This window comes from Labrus bergylta, chromosome 2 (assembly GCF_963930695.1).
Source record: "Labrus bergylta chromosome 2, fLabBer1.1, whole genome shotgun sequence".
Lineage (NCBI taxonomy): Eukaryota > Metazoa > Chordata > Actinopteri > Labriformes > Labridae > Labrus > Labrus bergylta.
In genome coordinates, this window is record NC_089196.1 from 18,749,351 (window position 1) to 18,774,282 (window position 24,932).

At 38.6% G+C, this 24,932-nt stretch overlaps 2 protein-coding genes across 2 annotated transcripts; both read right to left on the reverse strand.

Moving 5' to 3' along the window:
- Positions 1 to 424: 424 nt before the first annotated feature.
- hspb8 (heat shock protein b8) lies at positions 425 to 10,118 on the reverse strand. The gene is made up of 3 exons (XM_020636611.3): positions 9,454 to 10,118; positions 6,129 to 6,192; positions 425 to 1,065 (listed from the first exon to the last, which is right to left on the reverse strand). The coding sequence occupies exons 1-3, from the start codon at positions 9,881 to 9,883 to the stop codon at positions 891 to 893; spliced, it is 669 nt and encodes a 222-aa protein (XP_020492267.1). The 5' UTR covers positions 9,884 to 10,118; the 3' UTR covers positions 425 to 890.
- A 540-nt stretch (positions 10,119 to 10,658) lies between these two features.
- On the reverse strand, positions 10,659 to 24,899 carry LOC109986073 (serine/arginine repetitive matrix protein 4; the record flags this gene model as incomplete). Its single annotated transcript, XM_065948045.1, is given in 8 exon segments — positions 10,659 to 14,253; positions 15,687 to 15,842; positions 15,950 to 16,051; positions 17,158 to 17,352; positions 17,571 to 17,893; positions 21,336 to 21,501; positions 23,087 to 23,170; positions 24,849 to 24,899. Coding segments are annotated over 8 exon segments (1,342 nt in total), but the record flags the coding sequence as incomplete, so codon positions are not given.
- Between the last annotated feature and the right edge of the window lie 33 nt (positions 24,900 to 24,932).

A 24,932-nucleotide genomic window follows, 5' to 3' on the forward strand; every position in this document is an offset into this window, starting at 1 on the left:
ACTCAAGTCAAATAAGGCACATTATGATTATTATTTAAAAAAAAAAAATCAAATACAATATGCTTGACATAAATACTGTTCCACTGGATCCATTGCATATTATTAGGAAACAGGTTTACAATTTTTAAAAATTGTATTAAAATTGAAATTAAAACAGTAACTCGCTTTAACTCATTATGTATCTGTACTGCTGTTCTGAAGATACTCTCAATTCTTTAATGACTCACCTAGTAGTAGTGGAACAATCAATATGAAATTATACATAGTGATTTAAAGATCAACAATGAAATAGAATAAATAGAATTTCAAACACTCGTCATTACACTATTCAAATTTCACATTACACTAGTCAAATGTTTAAGTTATATTAACTGACAAATCAGCTGCCTGGTATATTGTCTAATTACTTCCTCTTTTTAAAAAAAAATCTGTTTGTATAGTTTTTAATGAACATATCCAGAAGAGTTCTGCAATAAAATACTTTATAAAATGTCATCTCATACCTTTTGAAGGGCTCTGAATTAAATCTAATCAGGATAAAGCAGTTTTCATCATGCAGGCGGGATTTTATATTTAATTTAATCCAATGTGTAACTGAAATTTAAGGGTACAAACATGGGATACCAGCTGGTCTGTAATCATTGTTATAGAGGTCAACATGGAGACAAGGGAGAAAAATAAACATCTTAAGTTTTTGCCTCTTGTCTCACCTGTGTCTCTTAATTATCTGCTTTTATACAAAAACATTTCGCCTTTCCAACTTTGAAAATCATATCACAAAGGGGCGTTTTTTTGCACATTTTACACTTTAGCATTCCAGGTGTCAAACACTATAAAGCAGAAGGCCAAACATTTCATGTTTTGTTGTGTGTGAATGCTTTTCGGGGGTTTTAGACTACAGGTCCCTCCTGGGGCTTTGGCGCCTCCACCTCAAGCGATTCAGCCCCCTGCGAGCCCTCATTGCTGAAGAGGGAATACGGAGGCGTCTGCCGGGCTTCGATGATGAGGACTCCCTCAGGGGACAGGGAGGCAAAAACGGTGAGCGGGTCCACATCTATCGGAATCCTGACAGAAGAAAAGTGAGAGGAAAAAAGTTGGTTTGAGTGTGTTTTTTATAATTCTCAGATTGAAGTTTAGATGTTAAGAGTAGCAGAAGTTTACTTTCCCGGTGTGTGTTGTACATAAATTTAAAAGTGTGAGTGGGAGGAATGAAATAAGGAAGAGAAACAGCCCACAGAAACAGTTCAGTTCCTGCTTAGAGGTCATGCAAAACTCTATGACATTTTCCACCATAAGAGCTGCTCCGCGAACATTGTTAAGTGCTCTGATTCTTCACCGACACTTTGTCAATACCCATAAACAGCCTGCAGTCAGATAATTCTAGGGCTGTATATCCACAGGAGGGGAAAAAAGAACTTGGCTCTGGATTTAGACTGTTATTAAAAAAAGCTCACCGTCTTCTCCTCGGCTAGCACTCCTTCCAAACTAACAAAAAAAACCACCTCACACCATGGGAGATGAACTAAAAGCCATAAGGAGTTTTCATGTAAAAGCCTTCAGCACTGCAACAGAGGGAGGGGGAGAGGATCCAGGTGCGAGGTTGCAAAAAACACAGAAAAAAAAAAGGAGCTTCAAGTTAAAGAGTGTTGTCTGCATAGATTGAACACTTGTTAATTTATAGTTGCATACTTTCCAAACCTGGAAAGTATGACTAAGCTTAATTTATCACTGGAGTTTTTATTTTTTTTATTTTTTTTTTAACTCTGCTTAGTTTTTGACACTCATCAGGCTAAACTTGTTTAAACAGTTTTGCTAACCATGTCAAGTATTTTTGAAGGAAAAGTAGAGTAACTGTTGACCAAAACCTGAAAGAATGGAGAAAACCAGCCAGTGATTAATTACGTAAGTCTTCATTTCTGTTAAACCATGAATACAATTTAGGGCACATGATTCATGATCTTAAATGATTAAACTGGTTGTTATTTGATTATAAAAGTAAAGTCAACTTTAGCTTCTCCCTCTGGAATGAAAGTCCTTTAAAAGCAGCAGTAGAGGCAGCGCAGAGATCAAGGCTGTTCTTTGTCCGACAGCGTGGCCAAATATGGGTATTGTAGGTTTTCTGTGTGAGCAGCCAAGTGTCTCTGGGATATAATATAAACATCAGGCTGCCCTGTTCAGAGGAGCAGACAGGGCTTTACCCTCCATTTAATTAGAGAGGACCCTCGACTACATGGCTTCCCACTCCACTGAGAAATACAAGTCAGAAGCGACTAAACATTTTGCCTCATAGAATATCAGACGGACTGAGAGGTTATGTCAGGTCTATTTTGGAAGACAAATATCACATCACCGTGTCTCAATGAGCTATACAAGAACACTTTCACAACAACCTCCTCAAGACCCAACCCAAGTTAAGAAATAGTTAAAAATATGGAAGTAGGTGGGAAAAGAGTTTAACAGAAGAAGGTTGTATTAATAACAGAAACACTGAGTCTGACAATAGGACCAAAGTAAATGGACATAGCCAGTGCATTACGTCAAAACATTGTAGGAAGTGGTTCTCTGTAACGTTATTCTCATCCTTTCAAGGCTATTAATGCCTAAAGGAAATATTATGGGAAACAAATGCAATAGTTGTTTCAGTCAAAACCAAAAAACAACATTCTCATCTAAAGTTAGTGATCTTCTAAAAGAAGGGCATCCAGTTTAAAAAAGAGGGGTCTGCTTAAGAGAAAAACTTCCCAAGTGAAGTTGTGGATTATCATAATGTATAACTTGCAATATGATTCAATCAGTACAACATTATAGCATATCATCCATAAGTATGACATCAGAGGAAAATAGCTGCCATGTGATTATGATTAAGGGAGCCATGAAGATACTAAATAAAGAAAAAAGCTATTTTAAATATCTGATTTTAGAGTTAGAGATTATAAATGTAAAAATATATGTTTTATTTCCAGATCTTGTCACACATACACAGGGCTAATAATGTTTCAGTAGACCCCCAACTTCTCTCAAACAGCCAATAGCTGTAAAGAAAAGTTGCTCTGCCTGACAAAGTCAAATCTTTTAGCTTGCTCATTGAGCGTGACTCCATCAGAAACCTGATCTGTCCGGCTCTTGAGTTTATTTACAGTACCTCTAGCAAACACATTTTTTCATCTTACGCATTGATTTTGTACACCTGCCAAAAAGCAGTCCGACCCCCCGACCCCCCGATCTGCTGAGGCAGAGAGAGTGAAAGCGCTGAGAACGAAGAATGCTACAATTCTACAATTAATTTAGCAGACGCATTTCTCCAAAGCGATGAACATCAGAACAAGAAAATGAGAGTGTGTCCACTGAGTGTGTGTGGTGTGTAAAACAAGTGTGTAACCATTAACCAATGAACCCCTCCTCCCCACACCCCAGACACAGAGCACACGTGGCCTGAGTCAGTCCAGTAGTATCATGTGTCTCATCAGGATAGAAACAGAGGCAGAACAAGCGATACATAAATAACAAACCACTCACACTTCAGACTGTCACATGTTAGCAGGTGGGAGTTCTTGTGTTGCTGCTGCTTATCTTTGTTCTCAGAACTGATGTAACAACACCAGACAAGGTTGATAACAGAAATCTCTCACTTGTTTAAAAAGAAAAATCCAACCTTGGATCCTTTTGTACTTGTTTAACATCAGTATTGCTTATCTTTAATTAGATTCTATCTCCCCAGCCTATAGGGAATCAACATGCATTGACTCAAAGATGATATATACAGGAGTCGCAAGTTACATTTATCAAACATCAAGTTATCCTGGTATTTCTGAATAAACTTTTACATTCATACACTCTGACAGATTTTTTAAAGCAGAAAAAAACTATGTTTATATAGTCATAAATGCATGTACAGTTAAAGTCCTATCATAACCAGCTGTAAAATCAACTTGCACATGACTGTAGATTTATGGGAAAAAAATCACAGTATTTCACAGTAATTATAATATTTCACGCGAAACCATTCCTCAAAATGAAGACTTAAGGATAAATTGATTATTTAATGTAAATCAGAACATATGGATCTTCAGATTGCCTTTTTGTCTTGCGTCCTAATCCCCTAAATATTCAGTTAAATGTTAAATAAGTAAAAAAATAAAAAAATAAAAAAATAAAAAGAGACACTCACTCAAATGTTGAGTGATAAGGTTCAAATTCTTTTCAAGAACGTTTGGCTATATATATATGAGATATTGGATTATTTAAGCTTGATGGGCCTCAAATGCTTATTTCAATGTTACCAAGTTGTTTAAATCAATTAGCACACCTTTTTTGAGTGACAGATCAAAATCTATAAAGGTGTGAACTCACTGGTAATGTGTTTGGTTTCATAGGCTTATCATATTTTGGTCAGATCATCGCTTGCAGCTGTAACTATAAAACGTACGCTTTATTACAACATCAGCACAAGAGATTAAAAGTAGTAGCGGTGCCGCAATTAAAAGAACATTCTCAAATACCTCATCTACAATATTGTGACCTCTCTGTGCTATCTCTGCCTTTAATGTAACTAGAGGATTTGGATATCCAGGGCAGTTATTTATATATGACCCCCTCTTCACTCCCCACAACACCAGAACCCCCCATCCCCCCACTTCCTCTATATACTCAGTGTGTCAGTGGTTTTAGGTTTTGCTCGGCTGGTCGGATCCAAGGGCTTCCAATTAAAAGGCTTGTGATATGAACGGTGCACAGCTAGCACAACTGCTTACTAATTAGCTAACAGGAAATTAGCAGAACTTTGAGTGACGCGCCAGCCAGACGGCTATTCGCACCAGCGATTAGCGCTACTGTTTGAAGTCTTCACACTGGCCAATTAAACGAGCAGAGAGCCAAGCAGCTTCTGGAAAACTTCTTTGGCTTGTTTGTTAGAGTGAGAATGTGATAAGTCTACAATATGTAAGACAGGGGCACAGTTCTTTGCTACACAACATTTCTACTTGCAGTGTTGTACTTCCGTTAGTAAGCGTTGTTTGTCAGTGTCTATAGTTTGGAGCTTCTGATAAACCAGCATTAAGGTGATAGTGTGTATGATGGTTTCATGTTTGTGATATGTTACTGCACTGGAACGTGTAATTCAAATCAATTGTGATTTATCTAGAAATGTAACTTTTCAGAATCAAAATCAGAAATATAGCAGTCAAAATAAAGGAATTTAAATAGAAATAGAAATAGATTTGAAATGTAATAAAAAATAAAGCAATAAGTTCAATAAACTCAGACTGTTGAAGAAATAAGCTATGTATACAAAAAGCACTATTTAGGAAATTGAAGAAATTATTTTTCTACACAACTTCTTTTCTTCAGCAGCAACAAAAAAACAACAGAGAAAAAAGTGAAAAAGAAGGACTTCAAGTGACTGAGAAGAATAACTACAGTTTTATGTTTCACTGTTTGAATATCATTTTGTACCTCATTATCATTGCCTCCCTTAGATTCATATTATGACCCCAAACTAATGACTGAACAAACAGGTATAGAATTCACAGAAATGATTTGGATTTCCACAATTTCCCAGGATGGGATCAATAAAGTAAATATATCACTCAATCTAGCGATCAAAGGTACCACTAGTAGTGCTGTGACGCTATGTGTCCTTAATGGGATCTGTTTTGAGTGTGAATTGAACACTTGGTTACTCCAGCCACGCTTTCGACATGTAGTTATACATCAAGAAACGCAGCAATATGCAAACCAAGTAAAGTTTAAGTTTTTAAAAAAAGTTTCACAATTGTTTTTTTGACAAAGGACAATATTGTTTTGTAGACCTCAAGGATACACTCTTTGTATTTTAGTGAACAACACAAACTGTAGAAAGAAATGTTGACAGTTTAAAAGAAACCTCTAAGGCTATTAAATGTGAGGGGAGTAATGTTACCTATAGTTTCATTTTACACTACCACTGTAAAAATTAAAACTTCAGAGTCACATCAGCTCAAAGAGCAGACGCACAACTAAAAATAGAAGAACTAGATTTCTCGATCCCCTCGTGCCCATACCATAGAAAGAAGAGTATAAAACAAGAGAAGCTGCAGAGAATGTGCAGGTATCATTCATTGTGATACAGAGTTCCCTGAAATGATACTCACTGAATCTTCTTTGTGAAATTCTTTGTCACGATGCCTCCTTCTTCCTGCTTCTCTTCATGTTTTCCTGTTAAAAAAAAAACATCAGCAAACAAGTGAATGAGTTGAGTAAGCTTGACTTCCAGATGTGATTTCAAGGTTTAACATTGTGCAATACAATTGCTCAACTATTGATCATAAATGAGTGTCCTTCTGACAAGTTAACTCAACATTTGTCGTATAGTCATGTCTTAACAATTTAAACCTCAACAACTAAAATCAGAGTGTAACTGGACAAACACATTGCTAATGACATCATTTGGCACACAGAGTTTTCCATTGCTCCATCGATGCTGTGTTTTTGTTTTGCGATCTCTGGGTGGGTTACAATGAATGTGTTCAAATTATGTAACAATCTCTTTTTTTTTCTCTTAACTTTCTTCCAAGACAACAACAACTCGAATAGACAGAACACACTCATATTCTGATCATGGTCTCTCTCTCATTCTCTCTCTCTCTCTCTGGGGTTAGCTAGCAGCTGCTCTGGGGCGGCTAAATATCACCGCCTGCCGCCTGCAGTGTGGCCTGCCCCACCCCTCGACCCCCATTCTGCCTTCAAGGCTCGGCTATGTGCAACCCAACACCCACACAGTGACGTCTCTGCCCCACCGCAAGTGCTGGACTCCACCAGCGAACGAGGTTGGAATAAAAACTCCAGAGGGTTTGTTCTAAGATCACCAGTGAAATGAGTCATGAGTTCCAAATGAAAACTTCATCATGACTTGAAACTGGTCACCTGCTTATTTCCCTAAACATGTCATCAACAATGAAGGTTTGGTCAGAGAGCGGTCTCACAAGGCGTAATCTCTTCTTGTTTTTAAGTCTTTAGCGACAGAGATGCCAAGTTCAAGATGTTCTACACAAACTAGGATGTGCTGGGAGGAAATCTTTTTGTGATACATGATGTCCTAATAAGTTTAGTAATCTTCACATATGCAGATTATGCTTTATTTTAAAAACATTTGTACATCTGTGCTAAGGGGGAACTGGCATTGTTTCTCAACGTATCATACTAAAAATATAGTTTATTGAAACTTCTTTAAAGTTGTGTTTAATGTCTAATGTCTACATGCAATTAAGGTTCAGATTAGTCTGTTTCCGTTTTTGAATGTATAGCTCAGCCCAGTACAAATTTAGACAGATAGATAAATAAATACTTTATTGATCCCGAGGTAAATTCAAAAATGTTTATACACATGCCCAAACGGGATTCTATGGACATGCACTAAGGGAGAGAGGCCAGAGTGAGGGAGCTGCCCAGAAAAGTGTTTCTTAAAGTGTTAAAAGTGCACAAAATAAGTATTTCTGGCATTTTTTGTTGTTAAAATCCTGAGTAAGATTAAATCAACCTTGAGTTTCAGCAACTTCCAGTGTGAGTAACAGCTTCACTTTTTTTTAGTTAATATTACTAGGAAGACAAAATGCATCACTGAAAGCAAATGCTAAAAGTAACTGATTCACGGAGGGACAACGGTCATGAGTACTCTTAGTTGTTCTCTGTTAAGTATTTGTAGTTTCATGTGCTGAACAGTGCACACATGTGTGTATCACACTGCCTGTCTCACTTTTAGAACAGGGTTGAGTCACTCTGACTAGCCGGCCCAACATGGTGGTGATTGAATGACCCAACTGGCATACCAACATTGTGTTTATAAAAAAAACTTCGATCTAGGGAGGGGGCTGCTGTCCTCTGTGCCTCCTCCAGCCGAGGGTATCCCTGCAATTCATTTTTATCTTTGAAGCACTGACATGAGGAAGCAATTTCTTCAAGCTACTCGCACAATCGATGGCTAAAAGATGATGTTAGCAGAAACAAAACCTACACGTGGACAGCAGGGTAACCATGTGATCCTATTTCCAGAACATTCTCTCCGGTGTTTAATGGCAGCGAGCAGCATGTCTTATTGTAAACAGAAACTGTTGTCACGGGCCTTGCCGTGCTTTAAATCTAAATTGAGCTCAGAGTGATTCTCCAGGAATCTGAAACAGGTGTCTAAGCTTGAGGATCTGCCTGCCAACGTTCAAGTCCCAGTCCCCAAAATCTGTCAGCCTCTTCCATATCAAGACTCATTAATGTGGAGAGCATGTTATACCTCTGAGGCTTTCATTATAGAGCTTCAAACTGCTGCAAAAGGAAACTAGCTGATACTGCTTGGCCAGGTTGAGTGGGGATCTTGAGAGGCTCTCTGCAATGTGTATATCATCCTTTGTTACATTTAAAAGAGGGCTTTTATTTATTATGAGTTTTACATGTGATTCATTATGTGTTTAACATATATAAAACACGTAAACCGTTGTAATATTGATTTCAAATATTGAGGTCAGGAGTCAGAAGAAGCTCTTAAATCACACGCTGCAACAGGTTAGCTCTGGAATTATAATGCAAATTGTCTTCGGATATACATTTTTGTTTGTTATAATAAACTTTAACATGTTTAATATGTTTTCTGTTCACTTTTATATCCACAAGTGAACAGCTAAAAGCTGTTTCTGTTCTTTTCCACACAGCCAGAAACACATTTCAGCAGAGAAAAACAAACTTCAATTAAAATGTTGTAATCTCAAATCACATTTATAGATACTGAACATTTACCATTTGTTAGTCTATTGTAAGTATTTAAACCATGAAATTTCAATTAGCAGTACTGGTGGCATGGCCTCCATGTCCTTGATGGATGTGCTCAAAAAATCGATATGGCAATATATCGTCATGTGCTCCTTGCAAATACATGTATCCATGCAGATGTTACAGAATGGATATGGCTGTAATGCTGTGATGACAGTTTTGAAAGACAATTTATCTATGGTGCAGTTCACAATCACATGTTAGATATAGCTCTGGGATTAAAATATTTGAGTGTATTTCCAGGATCTCTGGGGAGCTAAATTGAAGTGTTTGAAGTTGTAGGATCCTTATGCCTCTGCTGTTATTCTCAACAACTGTGGCCTCTGTATCTGATAGGTATCTTGGGTTTGTGGGAAATACCCAGCCTTAAAATACACCCTTAAAAATGTATTTATTATTGTCATAATGTTGTTTCAATATATTTTTTCTTTCTGTGCATTGATTAAATACTAATTTAAATGCACTTTGGGCAGCATGAACTAAAAGCATTTAATGATAATCTGTTTCCCCGTGTTATCTGAACTGCTGGCTGTAACAGAAGGACATCATCAGGTGGTTTAACACTGACTTCCAGTCACTTAGCCAATTACATGATAGCCGTACAAATAGTAAGAAAAACATGTTGACATTTAGTTCTGACCTCTGAGTCAGCACCCAACTCACCTGACACTTCTACAAATCCGTCTCTCGTTTTGACGTTTAGTTCCTCTGCTTTGAAGCTGTGCACGTTCACACAAACTTTCCAAGGTTCCCCCCCGGTGGTAATGGGTGAACCCCGGGAGGAGGGCTCTCCGTACCTGCTGGTGTACAGCGCGGGGCCTCCTCCCGTGGACTGTCGCGCGGGGAAATTTGTGCGTATACTGCTGCTGAAAGGCGACGGAGTCAGGCGCGTGCTGAGCCGGCCCGGCCGAGCCCATCCCGGCCAGTCCATCGCCAGCTCATCGGGAAAATGTGGCATACCAAAGTCTTCCTCCATAAACCGAGACGCGAGCTGATCCCTGAACGGAGACTGATCTCTGAACGGCGACTCTCCAAACGGATCCCTGGGAAACCTTTGCCGGTTTCCCATAGTGTAGAAGTCTCCCTCTGCCATATCCTGTGTGCAGCTCAAAACCAGTAAAAAGTTTTGGGTTTTGTGCCGAAAGAAAAACTCGAACCGAACGTTAAAGTTGAAAATCAAAAGTATTACTACTGTTATCTATGCGTTGTAAAACTTGATGTCTTTTGGATTACGCACATCACCGTTACGCAATCAGTCTCCCGTTGATTCAACACGAACTCCTGAAGATGCACAGCCTTTCCTTAAAGTGAATCCCCCCCTGGCTCTGGGTTTTATACTGGTCAGTGATTTCCCAGACGATGATCCAGTACAGAGTAAGTGTCCGGAAAGTGCTGGGAGGATCTGAAGAGCATGCACACTGCAAAAAAAAAACAACCATACAAAAAGTTCTATACAACATTTAAATCTTTAAAAAAAGAGAAAACTTGATAAATAAATTACTCAATATAACACAATTCAACTTTACCAGCATGTTATTAGTGTCTTAAATGTCTTAATGTCTTAAATGGAGTACAAATTCCTTTCTTACACTGATATTTTTTTGCAGTGTGCAGTCGCAACAGCTGACCAAAGACCAGCCTCCTTTTCCCCAAATAAAGTTGCTGTCCACATGTCACTCATGCAGAGCTGGAGCCCCCTCCTCTTTATGACTCACTGGTGTTTTATTAGAAAGTAACGCAGAGCTTCAGGTCAAACATGTGATGTCACGGAACGGATAAAACAACACAGCTAAGTTGTCAACTTTGTGCAGATGTTGCAGAAGTGTTTGGTGTGGGGTTTCTGAACACAAAACAAGATGTCTGCTGTGTTCTTATTCAGAGCAAGTTTTTTTTTTTCTTCTTTAATATAGCTTATTCTAAACACGAAGGGAAAGTTGATTTCATGGGGTTATTCAATTTTCAGGTGACACATTATTACATTGGAGGATTTTGCACTGACACGAGATAAAAGATGACAGTATGAAAAATGTATGCTCCTTCAGATGGAAAACAGAGTGAGGATATGCATAATTTAACACTGATACACTGGATCACTATTGCTATATGAGCTTGTTATTGTGGATTTGTAAAAGAACAAAGACACAATCAGAGGGATCTTCAGTACAAAGACATATAGAGTCCATTGATTGATGCTGTCATGGCACATTTCTTTTCCATCGTACAATGCTTAATATCCAACATTTGAACATCCAACAAGGCCTTAATCACATTCTGAAAATCAATAATCACACTTTTTGAATAATTTATACAATTCAGATGCATATTTACACCACAGCAGTTAAATAATCAAAATCTTTTTTTTTTCCACAAGAGCTTATGTAAATTTTACATTGTGAGATAGGGAAAGTTCTATTGGCCTGCATGGGCCCCCCATCTTGAAAATTTATCAGCTTGACTGCACAAATCTTTCCTCGGCACATCGTCAACATGGGCTGACATGACTCATCATCGGTTAAGAGTTTATGAATGACTTTTGTGCCAAGTTCCTTCCTCCTCCAGCATCATGTTCCCCTCATTTGTCCAATTTACTTGACATTCGGGGAAATAATCTGAGAGTGTTGAGTGCATAGAGAGCAGTCTGTCAGGCCTGGAGCAGTTCCTCAGACAGGATGATGGATTTGAAATGATTGAGAAATATAACTCTCTTAATTGTATGGTGAGGCAGTTTCAAACTGTGGGGTCAGAGAAGTTTGTATATAACCTTCTTGGGATAGTTTCACATTTTTCAAACGAAGCCTATTTGCTTACTTGCAACAAGTAAGATGAAAAAATTGATCACCCCGGTATCGTAATGACAAACATGAAGTCTGAATTAGCAGCCGGTTAGCATAGCTTGCATAAAGATTAGAGAACAGGAGACATGTTGGTTTGAAACAAAAGTTAATAAAAAACACAAAACAATCAAGCAGCACCTCAACAGCTTTCTGGTTATTGTGTTCTGGCAAGAAGTACAACAGCACAATGTGTCACCAATCAGGGGAAGATTGAGGACATTATCTGCTGGGTATTTAATCATTTCAGAGTTTCCTTTTTTGTGTGGTTAACTTAGTTAAATTGTTTTTTTATGTCGGCATAATCCTTCCCAACACAGCATAAGACTGTCTCGAGTTGATTTTGTGCCAAAACTCAACTGCACTCCCTAAACTACTCCGGCTGGTAAATTGGCTAGCTTGACATTTACAAATCACTTTATCAAACAACATTGGAAATCATCACTAGATCCATGCAGCGTAGACACGCTACAAGTGTCACATCCCTGTTTTGGCTGTCTGCCAGGAATCTATCTGAGTGCAAACAACAGGGTTCTGACTGCAGTTCACTTAACTGCCACCAGTCTTACCTTGTCACGTGTTGTTCTTGTTTAGTTAAGCATTTTCCTTTTCTTTTGTTTTGTTCTTCCCTCATGTTGCTGAACTCCCTGAAACACTTTTGACAGAGAAAAGCAAGCCCTCCACTTGTCTTTTGTTTTTAACTATGCTAAGCTAAGTTAGCCTGCAGCTGTAGCTTCATATTCAACAGACAAATATGAGAGTGATATAAACGGTGGCATTATTTACCTCTTTCCTGTATCGTATTGGGGTAAAGGGTGGATAATTCCTGCAATCCTACTTTTGATCCTTCATCATTTGATCACCTGCTTCTACTTAAACTTTGTGAGTAAGAGACGGTGTCAAATATCAAATACAACACATACAAACCAAAAATAAATGATAGTGTCATAATAACTATAAATTGACAGTGTTGCATAGAAAGACTGAGCGCTACTGAGAGGGACAAGAAAACAATAAATATTAAATAAGTAATATGATGCAGCACAAATCCTTGACCTTCAGACGTACTTCAAGAATAAAGCATGGTTGATTTCCAGTGTATGTGTCTGGTTCCAGTGTTGAAAATTGAGGTCAGTCAACGCTATTTGAAAGGTTTTAAATGAAACAACAATGTGAGGTACCAGTTTGACTTTGTCATCTTTTATAAATCAAAACTATACATTGAAAACTAAGACTGACATATGTTCACATACAGACTCTACCAGATGACAATTCATGTAAAAAAAAAAAAAAGTGTGTTATATTGAACACTACATACCCTTTACCCAAAAAGCTTCATCATGTTTAATTACCCGTGAGTTGTCAGTGAGAAAACCTCATCTGACTCTGTGGACATTTTGTCAAAAGAAATCCCCCTCCCTCTTCTTCCCTGCACCATGTTTCAATCGCTCACAGTTGTACTACATGGACTGACATTTCAATTGTTTTCCACCTGATCAGAGGATAAATTAATTTGACATTTGAGCTGACAGGCAGTTTGCTCGCCGTCAGGCCACCCTTGCTGTTTCATTTTTCAGAGTTTCTGTTTTTTTTTTTTTTTCTCTCCCAGCCTTGTGAAGTGTCAAGATCAGAGCTATGAACCTTTTCCGTATCCCTGATAACGATCCCTCTGAAGCCATTTGTATACACTTGGATCAAACGGCTCAAATGTTACTTCAGTACTTCACATCGCTGCACTAGATCTAATACATGGAGACCTGACAAGGGACAGTTAATATCTCAATATCTCAGCACCGAGTGAAACTTGAAAAGGCTTCACTCGGTGCATCTGCACATCCATCAACTAAAATGATTTGTATATTGAACACCCAAAATCAACACAATTAAGCAATTACAACATTTCTTTGTACACTCAGGCCTATTTATGCACCATTTTTAAGTTGATCTAAAAATAAATATTATGTCTTTAAATTATTTCAAACTTTAAATAGAAATCATATCCGTGAAAGGCTCATGAACATAAAAACAAATGACTGCAGTAGTTAACCAAATTCAGGAGTCTGTGCAGTTTCTTTTGTAAGTATCTAAGGGCTGAACAGTCTCAGGATGTGTGAGTGCTGATGCAAGAGGAGGATGCAGCACAGGAACAAAACAAACAAACAAAAAGACATCCAGTCTCTAGCGGTTTCTGCGGACAGAGAGAACAAGACTGCATCAATGAAAGACGTGCTCAGACCCCTGCTGGGACATTTCCACTCAAGCGTCAAAACGGGCGCTCACAGTCGATTGCTCAGACATCCAGCGCCATCCCGCTCTCAACTGGAAACACGACCAACGCCTCAGTCTCTTAATGTTCTCTGAGAAACCCTAATGCCTGTTTTTGTTGCGTTTGTGCAATGAACCTCGACTCCTGCTGCGACTCCGGGTTCCAAAGATTGAGTTCCAGGATGAGCTGCGGCTGTAGGTCCTGTAGGAGGAGTAACTGTGGCTTCTGCTTCTGCTCCGGCTCCGACTGAGGCTGTGGATTAGGCTGCGACTGCGGCTGAAGAGGCTGCTCCAGGACGACACACTGGTGGACCTACTGCTGGAGGAAGGGCTTGGTCGGAAATAAGGGATGGGTCGCTTCCTGGCACTGTGGAGAGCCAGAAAGGTAAATGGTTTAAAACAAGATAAACAGAAGGAGAATTGAAGCTGCCTTTTGTGCTTTTCTCCAAACATTAAAGCTGCACAAATCAAGAATTTCACCACTCTTACCAGACTGCTAACTAATCCATTGTCCATAATCTGCTCAGCACTCTACACAGAGACAGACAAACTCAGCGACCAGCTATTTCCATCACAAGACCCTCAGACCAAAACCAAACATGAAGAAGAATTACATAAACACATTTAACAAGTGGCAGGGGGCTTCAACTAACGATTCCCTGACTGATTGTTGAAATATGTATCATCTGGAAAATTGCACAATTTTAATAGGATAATTTTCAAAGGCTAAAGTTAATTTATTTAAAAACCACTTGTTTATGAAAGAGATATCCAGGGACAGTGAGGGAAAAAACACCTCAAATTAAGACACACACAAAAATCAGAACAACAAAGTGTTTCTTATTGCTGAATTTGAAGCTTGCTCCTAATGCAACTGGACTAGTTAAAGATCTTAAAAATGTTTCACCTCTCCTCTGAAGGGCTTCTTCTAGAGATGGAAGAGGAAGCTTTCGGAGGAGAGGTGAAGAGGTGTTCAACTAGTCCAGTTGACCTTTGGATCAAGCTTCGGATTTATCATGACCTGGATGACTGAGAACCTACACAGCTATCTCATTTCTAGTTTTAGTGTCACCAAACCAGGGTACCTAAAAATCCGGCACCAACAGAACAGCCCGGATATTAATGAGGAGTTTTGTTTCTGTTTTCTCTCTGTTTGCTGTATATTTTTTTTTAAGTTAAACTAAATGTAACTCACTGAAAAATTAAAGTCTCCTTTATGTCCTGACAAAAAGCTGGGAGTTGAAAAACCAATATACTGGTTGACAATAAAGCATCCAACCTGAAACTCTTCCATGACTCATTCTCATTCTGCAATATTTGACTACAATGCAGAAGAAGAACAAAGCAGATAGAAGGATTAATAACTACATCTGTTCATTTATGGTTAAATCTCTCTGTGACTTTCATGTGTTTTTCTCAGTCTATCTCTGGTTGTCACCTCTGCAGAGAAAAGGCAGCCTAAAAAAAGAACAGAAAAGTGACACCGACAGTGAGGCAGAGGATCTGCTAGAAAAATGAATATCAGACACGTTGTTCTTTTTTTTCTTTTTTTTTCAGATTGCCTGTGTTCACCATCTGCTTCTTTAGCACCTGGGGTGGCTTCAGACCTGACGGTTATCTCATCCGCGGGCTAAAAGCCATTTCAAGGTGCACAGCACATCAACACGATGTGACTTCAGGATGGGGATTTGTCCAACTGAGGGGGTGGAGGGAGGAACCAGTAGAACATTTCGCTGCATTTAGGCATAAAACATGGATTTTATAGCTATAAATTACCAGGCTGGGAAAGCTGAAGGCTACCTTGTGATACGACGGGCTTCCAGATGGCTCGGCGAGTCTCTCCTCCTCTTCCTCATGGGGGAGTAGGATTTGCGTCTTTGTCTCTTCCTGCTAACCTTGTGTGCATGCTTCACATCTGTCTCTCTGGAGCTCTGTTTTCTCTTTCTGTCACGTAGTCTGGGAAGCAGACATTACAATATGAAATTTTAATCACCAACAAGGTAAATATATATATTTATCCTGGTGAAACACTAATGAGGAGTCATTAGCAGCTGAGTTTTTACCTGTCAGGAGTGTATCTGCTGTAGCTTCCTCTGGAGCTCAGGCTGGCCACGCTGCCTCGTCGTCTTGGATCAGCTGAATAACTCGGTGAGCGCGAGTACGAGCTGGCAACGACAAAAATTACAATTACCCCTGGAAACTGTGATTCCAGAAAGTTGCAGAAAATACTTAAGCAAAATGAAACATGTAATAGTGCAAGTTTCTATTAACTACCTATTGCAAATATATTAAGAATACATGATCTATTGTAACTGGGGCTGCTAAGTCTGAAAATGTGTGATATTTTCTATCCTTTTTTATCAATTAAATACAAACATGCAGCATGCTGACAGTCAAAGCTTTCAAACTGATTATTAATAAGCCACAGTCTCTTCATCTTTACAATTTAAGTTAAGATAGTCTATTAACTCGTCAATTTTTGTTAATGAGCCAATAGTTTTTAGAGTCAATTAATGTTTTCAGCCATTTCTATGCAAAATGTTTTCTTTTGTTTCGTCATGAATGTTAGTAAAGACGACTACTGGACTGTATTGAAGGAAAGAGAAGGGTTTTGAAGTTTTGGTTGGACACAGGAAGAGATTTGTTAAAGTCACTGAAGGCTCTGGGCAATTATGATGAGAAAATTTCCACATTCTTTATTGGACTATAGGTCAAAACTCTGGAAAACTCTGAGCTGTCAATCTGAAAGTTTAGCTTTAGGTTTCTAAAAATCCACAATGCAAGTTTTGAACGAATTCTATGATAGTTTCTGAAACTTCCCAGGAAGTTTAGAAAAAAATCTTTAAAAAGATCCAATGAAAGTTAAACCAAAGTAATGTGAAGGTATACCCAAGTAGATATTGTTGCTTGACAGTGGCTTCATTCGGAAAGAGTTAAGGGATCACCAAATCTAATTAGACCCCTCCTGAGGGGAACATAAACTGTCAGTGCCATGTTTTACTCCTTACCACAAATTTGAACATCATGGCCTGAGAGGAAGTCAATGGATAACCGAAGTCATTGGACCTTACTGCCTGAGAACATTGACTGTATTAAGCTTTATGCCAACTCATCAAGTTGAAGACATCACCAAAAAACAAGTAATATTCAAAAGGATCACCAAGGTGTCCTACTTTTCTACTTTTCTTTATGACCAAATTGAAATGGATGTAAGTCTTCCTGACATACTAGTAGCTGTTTGTAGTATTAAACTTCAAAGTTGTTAACTAACCTGCAGGATGACAGTGACAGGCTTCGGGAGCAGCGTCTGGAGTTTCTGGAACTCCCGGAGGATCTGCTTCTGCTTCTGCTGCTGGATGACCGAGTTTTCAGACGCCTTCGAGATGGTTTGTTCATCCTCTGTGAACTGTGATCTGTCTTTGGAGATCTCACCACTTCCACCCGACACCCCAAGGTTATCTGCTCCCTGCAAAGAAAACACATTAAGACATTTTACTGCTTTGAATGATAACACCAAAACTGCTTCCTGGGTTGTGCTTTTAAGACACGCTCTCCCTTATTCTCTCACACATATGAATATTTCAAAAAAGAGGAAACAGTGCATGGAAACAAAAGATAAACAGCTTGTTATTTTCCGGGGAAGCATTTGTTCTAATGGATTATTCAAAATTAGATAAACATTACCTCTTGCCGTTTGCACTGAAGAGGGTTGCAGACAAGCTTTCCTCTGCGTAAGGTCTGCACAGGGAAGCATAGCTGGTCACTGAGTTTCCTGAATCAGAGACATTGTCTCTTTCTGGGAACTTCAGCTTCTCTGGAGATGCCAGACGTTGACAGTGGCTCCCCTTGTTGTCACTGACACTTGCTCGAGAAACTCCAGTTTTGCTTGACGGTGGTGAAGATGTGTCATTCCCAGAATCGTAATCATGCGGACCTTCGATCTGGCTCGACAAATCGTGAGACCTGATTCCGCTTAAGAGCTCCCCTGCAGGTTTTGTTGAAATAATCTGCAAACAGACAAACAGGCCTCAGCTTAAAGCCAAGCATGTGTAGACAACTGGAACCTGCTATCTGCTTTGATGAACTGTGAATAAACTAATAAAAAATAAAAAAACATATTCCCTTGAAAACACAGAATAAATTTCTCTTTTTTTTCCTTTGGACAGAAAACTTTGGAAGATAAAAGACATCATGCAAATTTAAAAGCATGCGATTTATCTCAAAAGAAGGTCTGAACTCAACTAAAGTGAAAGAAATCAACAAGAAGGAAATTTAGATCAAGTCTAAGCTAAAACAATTATATGAAAGGAACAACAAAACAGCGAAGAAGAAAGAAAAAACTGCGTGGAAAGATCTACCGCCTCTAACTGCAGTGAAGAGAAAAAGAGTAAAGAATAGCCCCGTTGAAAAGCTTCATTTAAAGAACATTGAACAAACGTCACAAAATGGGTATTATGTAGAAATGAAAAGGATTGCAGACAAAGAGAGATTCCCATCAGTCTAACTAAGAAAGCCCTCAGAATAGGACAGATGACTGTGACTCTTTCTCCTGTAAGAAGTAAACAATCAACCTGCACCGACCTACAAGTAAATCCCTCAATCTGCGGATAGCATCGACTTACCAATCAAGATTTCCTCCTTAAGTAGGTAAGGTGTAAGAAAAAGGGAAGAGCGGGCAACATAAGTGCATCATTAGAGTCGTCAATTGCAAGAAAAAGACAATAACCCTCTCTTCACACCCAGAGCCAGTTAGACTTTCACTGGAAATTTCCTTTTTCTTTCTTAATTGCTGCTTTGCTTTGGAGATTCTTGAAAGCCAAGAATCCTTTAAAAGTGTGTTTGCATGTTTGGTAACTTAACAAGAATACTTTTTTTCCCCCCAACTGGAGACATCCACAGATGGAAAAAGATAGCCATTCTCCAGGGATCTTGGTAGACTATCTCACAAAATATAAGATCTCTCTTTACTTATTGAGACCCTGAGGTTGATCGGTCTCTCCTCCTGAAGGTTTCCTATTTAGTATCTCTTGTCTTAAGTTGACACAACAGAGTCACCCCTGAGGGAAATTTAAACAAATCTGTGTTTCTTTACCATCCGTGTTTATCACTTGAACCTATGTGCAATCTGTGCAAACTCAAAAGACACATTTTTTAACTGAGACATTCTTCAAAGTCAGCTCCAGATGTATTTCACAAGACTGCCTTCCCATTCACATTTCATCTCTGCCTCGGTATTTTACAAATATCTGCTTACATTTCTGTTTGTTGGTACACTTTTTTATGCTTCTTCCACCAAAAAAACAAACAAAAAAACCTAATCATCATGAAGAACTATTTATAGTAAAGGTTTATGTTAATTTACCAAATTTATTTGGATTTTGTTGATATTTTTGGTATTTTTCTTTCAATGCCTTTTTTGTGTTTCAAAATGAAATTCAGGTTACTTTGTGTCCATGAAAAACAAATAGAAATTCAGAGCACTCACCATACAAAACACGACTAATAAAGCAATCTTCCCTTTTTTTAGATTTATATTTTGTGTGGAAAAAAAAAAAAATGTAATAAGTAAAGCTCACTCTGCATTACTGGTGAAATTACATGTTTTCATTCCCTAAATAAAAACTAATTATAAATGCAAACACCACTGAAGCCCCTCAGTAACCAACCATTAAGTCCTCCTGAAAGACTTAAGGATATTGAATGCCAGACTTAATTCAATATATGGATTAATTTATTGAATTTCAATTAAAACCCTGTGCTGTGTAATTAAAAACATTCTTTTGTGCAATTAGCATAATTTAATGATTGCTGGAGAGAAATTAAATATATTTCATGCTCCAGTGAGCATGAGACAATGAGTTTAAGGACAGAATTGTATTTATGAGTCTCTGAGGGGAACATCAACCTGCAATGAACAGCATCTTGTTAAAATAAAAACCCTGGCTTCTGGTGGTTGTCAATCAAATGTTAAGGATGGTACTTTTTTGCTCTTCAGCTTCAGGTCGGGTCTGTAATTTGAACAACTAAAAAAAGCGCAACATTACTTTTGTTTTCGTCCATAAAGAGACTAGTCAACTACAGTACGTCCTCTAACCGAGCTTGTTTTTGCCATTGACGGGCCCAGATTAATGTTCTAATTGTCTGACACCTTCATGTGAGGGGATCCCTTGAGGAGTCTGCCTTTATGTTCAAATGAAACACCTTTTATTTTTAGCCAGAAACAGAAGTGGCTTTCAATGAGAAGTCACTCTCAACTCCTGCCAGGAGTGTTTCGTTGCAGGAAGACAATGATGGAAACAGAAGTAAGAGTTGGAGAAGAAATTGGAGATTCTATGGATTCAGCTGCTAGCAAGAATTCATTTCAGGGGCGCTGATTTGGCCGAGTTGGAAGAGAGAGTTCCCCGTGTACAGAGGCTGTACTCCTCAACACATCAGCCGCAGGTTTGACTCCCAGTCTCATGTCTAACCCTTCTCTCTCCTCCCCACCATTCCTGTCATAATCAATACAGGCCAGAAGTCCAAAAGAATAAGAATTGATTTCAATCTGAGTCTGTCAACGGCAAAATATTAACCTAAACTCAGTGCACTTTGACTGCAGGTGCCTTCAAAGTGCTGCAGCCAACTTGACATAACAAGACAGAGTAATAACACGAGAGATTTGTTTGTTACATTTCTGCTGCTGCTAAAAAAAAAAAAAAATCGATCACTTCCTGCATAGCAAAGCCCCTTCACCTAAATGTACAATACAGTGCAGAATATATTTAACATTAGAGGATGCTGAATGGTAATTTAAACAATGTCTTCATCTTGACCATGGCTGCCATGAACACATTAATAAATTAATAATTGAAAACATGATAATGACATTTTCATTGAAATATAAGCCAGAACAAAATCTTCAAATCATATTAATAATACTTTAGTAACGTAAACCGATGTGAGGAGTGAAAGGCTGTTAACGATGTTCTTCCTGTTCATTTGACTTTGACACTCGATCCCTCAACACGAGACAAAATAAGCTTTAAAGACACGTCATTTTCCTGTTGCTGTCATTGGAAGCATTACGGGGAGTACTTGATGGTATTCGTTTTTAAACAGAAAACCTACAACTGACAAAATTACCTTCAAATAAGGAATCCATAAAAAAGGGCTCAGAGTAGGGCCATGTAAAGTTTTGAATTTTATAATTATCTACAACCTTGAGGAGAGATAATGGGATCAGACTAAAAGAATTAAACAAATTAAAGCATTTTGGTTGAATATTCACGGTAGGAATTTTGATAAAAAACACCAGGATGTGTCATTCAGATCTCAAAGGGAGTTATTTGTCTCTATTGTGAATGATTTCTATTCCCCCTCTGCCTCACTGTTGGTGTTTCTTACATGGCCATAACTGAGAAATCAAACTGTCCCAGCGGCGGCACTGATAAAGGTCTACAGGGTACTTACGGTGGCGGTTGAGAGGATGGAGCGATATTTTGGAGCCGTTTTACACACTGATTTGGTTGCAGGTCTCCATTTCATGTCTGTGTGGTCAAGCACTCTTTTGGTTTCATCAACTACAGCTGCCAGCTCTCCTAAAGTCTGATGAACCACAGATTTCTGCAGGTGGTGTCTGCGGGAAAACACTGGGTTTAGTTTTCAAGACACAGCAACATGATAGAAAGGCTCCCGTCCTATTCGGAATGTCAGATGATGAAAAACAAATTTTGACATTTGCACATTTGAAATGAGTTAAATACTTAAATGCAGCCATGAAATTCTTGGTTTTTTTTTGCCTATCTTGTAAAACAATCTGTAATCTGTTGTGTTATCATAGAAAACTTCAAAGGAAATGTTTCTTCATTATTATTCTAGCTGAGAAATGTTGCTGATGAGGGACTGAGCTTGAGCTGTATAAACACATGCTAAAAATGGTCTTAAGTTCGATCTTACCTGATTTTTAATTGTGATTTCCTAAACTCAACATCTCACAGAAACAGTCATTAGTAATAAACAGTTTAAGTCAGACTTCTCCATTTTAAAATAGACCTTTAGCAGAAGGCCAAGGGAGAGTGTTGTTTGCATAATCCTTTAGCGAGCTTGAGGCTATATTCGTTTTCACAGCAGAGAGCATAGGCTTCTATTCTTAACATTATTATTGTTTATGTATGTTTATGATGTCATCATATACGATTTCATTCCCAAACGGAGTAACACAACACAGGAGCAACTGTCTCACTATGGTCGTATAATTGTTTGTCTAATTTGTTTAACAATGATCCAAAATAGGAACTGGAAAAGCCTTGATGATAACCTTCAGGTTGTGCAGAAGGCTAAGGATAGGATACAACATTTAAACATCTGGTTTATTTTCAGAATAAAACTCTCTGTTTTGACGGTTCAGAAAGACGACCATCCGCTTTTTAAAAAGGCGTCATCCTTTTTCCTTTTTCTACAGTATGTAAAAAAGGCGCTGGCAGTTGAAAAAAGAAGTCATGTGTGAACACGGCCTAAAGGAATATAAAGCTTTTTTATTTCACAAGCATGGCATCACTAAAAGTGTACTCTGTATTGTATTCATTCATCAAAATGCCTTTGCCCACCACTCAAAAAATAGAAATCCTCAAAAACTACTAAATGTGCCTAAAGTTTTAAGCTGTGTACATTGTTTGTGATTTATTGTAAATACGTTACAATAAGCAAACAGCAATGTAGGCACTGGGGGACCCTTTGCTTAGTAGGATTAATTGGGCTGAAGAACTGCATTTTCAGAATATTTAATCAGTTACCTCAGTTTGAAATATGTCAAAGCTTTCAGGGCGCTGTCATCCTGCCTCTATGCATGATTTCTTTATTTCTTTACTCATTATTTAATCAAGGGTTAATTATCACCAATTATTTTGCTAACTGAAAGAGAACATTATGCTACTAACTTTGCTCACAATCATCCATAAAGGCTATAAAAAGATAATCTTTCATACTATCACACATCTGAGATGTGTCACTATAATTGAGTCTATCGATCTGTTCAGTGAATTTAGGGCCATTTCCTGTGAAGCTGTGATAAGGGCCAGTCGAGCCTGCGATCAGGAAGTCACCTCTGTCTTATCAGTCATCTCTGCCGTGTGACCGGGAACTCTGCAGACACCTCAGGCTGATAAGATAAAGTGAGGGAGGAGTTGCCGGGTGAGGGGGAGGGGGGGCTGATGGGTTCCTACCTGTCCTCTGTGGAAGATTGGCAGGAAGAAGTCTCTGATTCTGACCTCCGATGGCGTCGCTTCCGCCGTGAGTGAGTCCGAGAACTGAAGGAAGTGATGAGGAAGGAGGAGGAGAGAGAGGACACGAGTGGATAAGGAGCTACAAGCATGATGATCAATCAATCGATAGGAATTACTTCACAACAGTTTCTATAATCAGTCAATCATTCAAGTTTTTTTGGTTCCTTTTTCGGCCTTATTATTTGCTTCTATACCAAGGAGGCACATGGGTAGAAAGCAAGGCTTCGCAATGTCATTGTATCCAGGGGTCTCAGCTGTAAGCAAACTCTGACCCATTCATACTTACAGTTACACTTACATTATACACATGGAGGCAGGGGGAATTGACGACACAGACGGTGAAGTGGAGAATTGAAGCCAGAATGTATATTGATGTGTCACATCTTTATATCACTTAACTTTACTGACAGATCCATTTCATCGTAGTCATCAAAACCGGTAGATCATTCCGGTAGTTGCAGTGATTCAGTGCAGGAAACCATTGATCTGCCAGCTCATATGAATGCATTTTTATTCACGAGGTGCTTTGCATTGACTATTTAAGGTTGAACGTTCAGATGAATCATGATTTCTGAAAGGAACATCGCGTGCAGGTTTGCGGACGCATGGTTTTTGAACTTTTTGTATTACTTTTGGCATACTCCCTTCTTGGAATTTTTGTTTTGTTTTGTTATTGTGAGAACAAGAAAGTTACTGCTCCAATATAATGCTAGAATATTCGGTGTCAACTCAAAACAATGTCGGGTCTTAGCATCATTTGATACAGGCTGGTTAAGGCACAGAAGACCCCAAAAGAACCCCTCCAAACAAGAAACTGGCCAACGTGAACAAAAATAATCAGGCTGAATGAGTGACTTTAACAAAAGAAAATATAAAATGTATTAACGTGTTATACACTATAATTATCCTTCAATGATTTGTTCTTCTGATTGGTAAATCAAAATGAAAGATACAAAGTAATCTTTGTTAGTTAAACCTAGCTTTAGCCCCATATAGAGAGCACTAACTGTTTGTATTTCTGTCTACATTACCAGATCTTATTTTCTGAGCTCTATACTCTATAAGATTTAAAATATACACTCAGATCAAGCATAACTTTAAGGGATGTACAATTTAAATAGGTTTTTCCAAGTGTGTCATCTCCACCTTTGGTGAATATGGGTTGAGTTAGAAAAATATGAGAGATGGAGACTGTAAAGAAAGAGGAAAAGGCTCGAAGACAACAAAGAAAGTGAGGAGAGCGTTTTAGTGAGCAGGAAAGCTGTGGTTTCTGTTGAAGTAAGCAGTGTCTGATCTCGGCTCTGTGCTTACAAACAACGGCCTGCTCATCCAAAGTCGAATTATAAAATGTTAGAAGATCACAGCATGAAATTGGTTTCTCTTACCCTCTTTCACCCCTTTTTTTCCTTCTCTTTGTGGCTCAGGCTTTCAATCTGTTTCCCTCTTTACGAGGCTTTTTTCACGCTCTACTCGGATAAATAAAAAGCTGCACGTTTCTTTATTCACCCATCATGCCCTTACATGAGAAGCTTCTGGAGGATGCTCTCTCTTTTCTTCCTCTGCAATGGGTTTTCAGCAAAGGGGTGCTGGGCTTACCATGAGGTGGGGAGAGGAGGAGTGGGGGGGGGGGGAGGGGGGGGTCCATAAAAGTTGTGTAAGATTTGGAGAGTACATGATTCTGATGCAACAAGCACAGACTGACCTTTTCTTGTGCTTGCGCTCATCCTTCCTCTTATGTTTTAAACTTGAAGAGCTAGTGGGATGAAGGAGAATAGAATCATGAGCG